The sequence below is a fragment of the Sitodiplosis mosellana genome, unplaced genomic scaffold (assembly GCF_009176505.1).
Source record: "Sitodiplosis mosellana isolate CC-2019 unplaced genomic scaffold, AAFC_SMos_1.0 Smas_scaffold_5139, whole genome shotgun sequence".
NCBI lineage: Eukaryota > Metazoa > Arthropoda > Insecta > Diptera > Cecidomyiidae > Sitodiplosis > Sitodiplosis mosellana.
The window spans coordinates 713-6,429 of NW_022600381.1; the positions used below are offsets into that span (position 1 = coordinate 713).

Genomic DNA, 5,717 nt, shown 5'->3' on the forward strand with positions numbered 1-5,717 from the left:
CCATCCATTCACTGTTGTTTTGTTGAAACATCAATACAGCCAATCACTCGTTCGAAACGTCGAACGATAATGATAACACAATGATGTAAAATGGAAAAATGTTCGAAATATGTATGACTCGTCTCCTTGGAATTTCGCGAGTGTAGTGTAGAAAATAGTCTGCGAAATACGATCATTCAATTTTCTAATTATAGAATTAGTAGTAATGAACAAGTGTTCCGAAAGTACAATTTTCTAAATAAAAGCAAACATAACTAGTTTTTTCAACTAGTCGATATAAAGAAATTTTTCATTTGACCACTAAATTTTTCAGTCTGGGTATCGGGAGAAGAATTGGCTTTATCATCTCATTAGAGAAATAGTCGTCCGTCCGTCCGAGGAAACATATGCTATAAAAAAATATATAGTTCCTTTCAAGCATGTCCCCGAGCATCTTCATTTCCTCAATATGTGAACGTTCAGCTCATTTGAGTGGCGTTGCAATACAATGAAATCTCAGAATGTTGACAGCTAACATTTAAAAAAAGTGAAAATATTTTGACGTTTCTTCCTATGTAAACACCGCGTAAATGAGCCAGCTCTCTCGCTGGGAGCGCTCGCAGACATGCATGGTTCCAATGTGTCCGTCCGTTGGCGTAGTAAAAGTATATAAAAAAAATTCGATATACAACCAACGGACGGACAAAAGACATTTGTCCGTCCGGGAACTTATTATATCAGTGAAAAAACTGTCCGTCCGTTGGCGTAGTAAAAGTATATAAAAAAATTCGACATACAACCAACGGACGGACAAAAGACATTTGTCCGTCCGGGCACTTATTATATCACTGGAAAAAAACAATTTCACGTCCGTCCGTTGAATTTCGCGTCCGTCCGCTGAATTTCGCGTCCGTCCGGGCACTTATTATAGCGAGCCGACGAAATGTACACCGAAGCGTAAGTGAATTTCGTTCTTCTTCTTTTTTTTCAGGCTAAATTGAAACAAAAATATTGTTTACTCATTTCCAGAATGGCTAAGGAAATGAAGATTGTGGAAACGAATTTTATCGTTCGACAATGGAGCTTGGAAATGGGTAACAAGCCAGAAGTAAAACCAGCACCATATCCGATTCGATTATATGATTTTGGGAAAAAGGCGTCATTTAAAATTTTTCTAAATTCCGATTTAGAAGATAACGAGTACAATTGTCAGGGATGCGATCAGGGATTCAAAGTCATTTTGAGTATTCCCGGTAACGAGCCGAAAACGATGTCAGATTCATATCGTCTGCCTCATATGAGTGATACTGAACTAAGCATAAAGCCTCGATTGGTTACCACATCTGATGGATTGCGCAGTTAATTATCATTACGATGCATATCACATCAATTTAATTGATATTTTTTTTCTCACCTTTTTAGGTTATAAACCGAGTAGCCGAAAGTGTTTTTTTGCGTCAGAGCGCACATTGAAGTTTTATCACACTTATACGCATTTCAACTGTGAACGGGAGTGTCTGGCTAATTTTACTCTACGCATTTGCGGTTGTGTGAAATTTAATATGCCAAGTAAGAAAGAGAGGTATTCATTCGTAGATTCGACATATAATCCCCCTGTTGTTATGGCTGCCATTCTTTGCAGTAAGAAAATCTGTAAATAACAAAATACGTTCTTTGCAGATACTTCGCATCTGTACATCTGTAGAGAACGTAGTTTTTTATTTGCAGACTTTTTTATTGAAAAGAATGGCGGCCCTATTGTTATCCCTTGCATAAGGCATAAATGCTATGCAGAGTTCATTTGACGAGCCCATTATGTTATTTTTAATTTTCAGTACAATTTCTTGTGGTTTCTTTATTTGAAATGCCTTTGATATTCTCAGTTTAAATTTATTTTGCAGGAGACAAGGACACAAAAATCTGCGGTCCGGTAAAAATTAAGTGTTACGTAGATGCCGAACGGCACCTACTACAGAAAGATCTTTTCAGTGGTTACATAAATAACACCATGGAAAATGCATTTCGTAATGAATGCAATTGTTTCGTTGCCTCCCTGTACCTCAATTGAATACAGTGCAAGCATTGATCGAATTGAATTGGACAAGGCTGCGGTGCCGTATTATTCGTATTATATTGAAAGCTTCAAAGAGTAAGATTTTTTTCAAAATGAAAATCACTTGAAACATGATGGATTTCATGCACTTTTTTTTTGTTTCAAAATCATTTCAAATCGAATTTCAATGCAAATTTTCCGCTTAAATAATCCAAAAACAGATCAAATCATAAGTTGAGGCAAATCTCAAAATTATCAATTTTCTTTGGAGGTCAAAGTGTGGAAAGAGTAAAACGCCTCGAAGTATATACGTTCCCGGATTTTCTGGCCATTTGTGGTGGTTTACTTGGACTATACTTGGGCATTTCAGCATTGAATATTATCGAGTTTATTTACTTTTTTACTCTTCATTTATTTTGCATCGTTCGATGTTCGAACACCAAAAGCGACACACAGCAAATTAATACCAATGCCGTTTCCATTGACATTGGCAATAATTAAATGGCTTGGGCGTGACAAGATTGATTAGTTGATAAGCCAATTTGCACGTTTAGTTAATAAGCTACACTTCGGATTGATTTTGAATAAATTGGTCAAAAACCGTGTATATTTGTAAATGTTCATTAATTTTTTTTTTAGAAAATACAATCAGATGAAAAACCTTTAGACGAGGTTGAAATGGGGTGACGCTCCTGTGCGTGGATTTACTGAAATGACTGATATCATTTTGAGTGACGCTAGGACGCTGGTTTATCTCTGGATACAAAGTTCAAAAGTATTTTTCGCACACAGACGAAAAAAACCTTTGAATCAAACAAAGAAATACGTCTAAAATATGACGTTAGTAGGTTTCCATCCAATATTCCCATATAACGACAGGAATCCTACTAAACAACACACATACGCATGTACAATGTACATTGTACAGTCATTGGCACATACACAAACGTCAACTCATCTATGACGTTTGTGTATGCGCCAATGACTGTACATGCGTATGTGTGTTGTTTAGTAGGATTCCTGTCATTATATGAGAATATTGGATGGAAACCTACTAACGTCATATTTTAGACGTATTTCTTTGTTTGATTCTAGGGGGTAATAACACAAGCGCTTGAGACGAATCCGTACGAATATTTGTGAATTCGTGTGATTGTGTATACGGGACATTCGCAGCGCAGTGAGTGTACAACAACAATAATAAAGCCACGAACGCATGAATATATGCGAATCTATGTGAATCTCACAACTTGTTCCTAGCCCCTAGGTTTGATTCAAAGGTTTTTTTCGTCTGTGCATTCACTATTGTGAAAATTTACTCACAATAAGGAAAAATATCGCGTTTTCAAGCGATCAAGTTTTCAAGCGTTTTGTTGTCCAAAAGTCGTGAGGCAAGATATTTTTCCTTATTGTGAGTAAATTTTCACAATAGTGAATGCGAAAAATTCTTTTGAACTTTGTATCCAGAGATAAACCAGCGTCCTAGCGTCACTCAAAATGATATCAGTCATTTCAGTAAATCCACGCACAGGAGCGTCACCCCATTTTAACCTCGTCTAGAGGTTTTTCATCTGATTTACACCTATCATCATTGATGATTCGTTTCAATTTACCATTATATTCGAGAAATCCGTGAATTACGAAGCGTGTGGGCACATCTTTATTGAAATTCGATTTGGTGATCGACGTAATGTTATCTATCGACAGAATTTGCTGGATTTCTTCAACAAATATTCGATTTGGATGTGATGGAGAGCCATTGCACTGATTGATTGAAGTGCGCAATTTTTGTTTGATAAAAAGTATCATCGCCGATGGTCACCTACGAGATATCACTTATTCAGATCGCGTTTCACATTCAGTACGTTTAGAGTTGCACAAATCCAGGAGAAAACAATTCAATACCGTGAGCAATTTAAAAACTTTGAGCTGTTTTTTTTTTCTTCTAAAAACCGATGTTCCAACAAAGCAACAATATCGGCATGGTTAAAGATTGACAAAAAAGTATTAAAATTAATATTTTATTTATTTATTTATTTATTAGTTATTGATCTAATACAGATCCTTTTCAATTGTCGCTTATCTTTAATTGCTTTTACATATTTGTTTCTTTCTACATTATTAACATATTCTGATTTTCTTTCATTAAATTGTCTAACTGCTGACCAAAAGGGCTGATATATATGCTACACTACAATTGAATACGGGAACTGAAAGAAATAATCCAATTATTCAGCTGAATTAGTTCACCTGAAAAATACACATCGATCAAAAAAAATCAAACCAATATCCTATTTAGTGAGAATAAATGCACAACATTACCATTGTTGGCAGCATATTGAATCTATTCCAATTGCTCTTCAATATTAATTTTGTTTCCTTTACCGATAAAAAGTTTGGCAACATCATCGTGACCTGAGCAATAATAATAAAGATCAATGGAAAAGATCAAAGCGATTTCTTATTTAGTCATTGGCCCTACCATTCTGAGCAGCACATTGAAAAGGTACACGATCCGCATTATCTTTAATACCAGTATTGGCTCCTCCATGTATGAGAAGCTTAGCGACAATTCCGTGACCTAAAAATTAGTTTAAATTGATGAAAAATATCAAACTAATTTCCTATTTAGTGAAAACACGTATTCAAAATTACCATTCCCAGCAGCATAATGAAGAGGTGTACTTCCAGAAATATTTTTACTATCAAGTTTGGCCCCTTTGCCGATGAGAAGTTTAACAAAATCTGTGTGCCCTGAAAAATGATTCAAGTCGATGAAAAAGATCAATCTATTCTTTTTACACAAGCAACAAAGAATTAATTTGAACAGAAAATTCAGTCAACACACGGTCTCATAGCTTATTACAATGTATTTTCAATCATGATAACAATAGCAAAAATAAGTATTCAAAATTACCATTCTCAGCAGCTAAATGAAGAGGTGTACTTCCGAAATTATTTATACTATCAAGATTGGCCCCTTTGCCTATGAGAAGTTTAACAACATCTTTGTGCCCTGAAAAATAATTCAAGTCGATGAAAAAGATCAATCTATTCTTTCTACACAAGCAACGAAGAATTAATTTGAACAGAAAATTCAGTCAACACACGGTCTAATAGCTTATTTTAATGTATTTTCAATCATGATAACAAAATTACCCTCGAAAGCAGCTGAATGGAGAGGTGTACTTCCAAAATTATTTTTACTATCTAAAATGGCTCCTTCAGCGATGAGCTTTTGTGCTTCCTTCAAATCACCTAAAAAATAATATAGATTAATAAAACGGATTGAACAAAACATTCTTCTAAAACATGAATGTCCAAAATTACCATCCTGAGCAGCTCTATGCAGAGCTGTATTTCCATATTCGTCTCTTGCGTGTACTATAGGTTAAAAAAAAATATAGATCTGTGAAGTGATTCGAACGGAAATGCATTTTCTAAGAAACATAAGACAAGTCTCATGTCCGTGAGATGAACTCTTGTCGAAAATGATGGGGAAATGAATGTTTCGCTACTCAGAGACTCCCTTCGAGAGAAATGTCAAAAACTCAGAGAATGGGCTTATATTAAGCAGTAAAAACATAAATGCCAGCAGTCCGTATATGCATAGAATATATTCTATAGCATCCTGTATAATACAGGGTGTAACAGAATTGCGTGCCAATATTTTACCCACGTATTG

General features: G+C 35.2%; 1 protein-coding gene across 1 annotated transcript; it reads right to left on the reverse strand.

Moving 5' to 3' along the window:
• Positions 1-4,115: 4,115 nt before the first annotated feature.
• LOC129572509 (uncharacterized) lies at positions 4,116-5,044 on the reverse strand. The gene is made up of 5 exons (XM_055452473.1): positions 4,950-5,044; positions 4,688-4,786; positions 4,515-4,613; positions 4,355-4,447; positions 4,116-4,282 (listed from the first exon to the last, which is right to left on the reverse strand). The coding sequence occupies exons 1-5, from the start codon at positions 4,950-4,952 to the stop codon at positions 4,274-4,276; spliced, it is 303 nt and encodes a 100-aa protein (XP_055308448.1). The 5' UTR covers positions 4,953-5,044; the 3' UTR covers positions 4,116-4,273.
• Between the last annotated feature and the right edge of the window lie 673 nt (positions 5,045-5,717).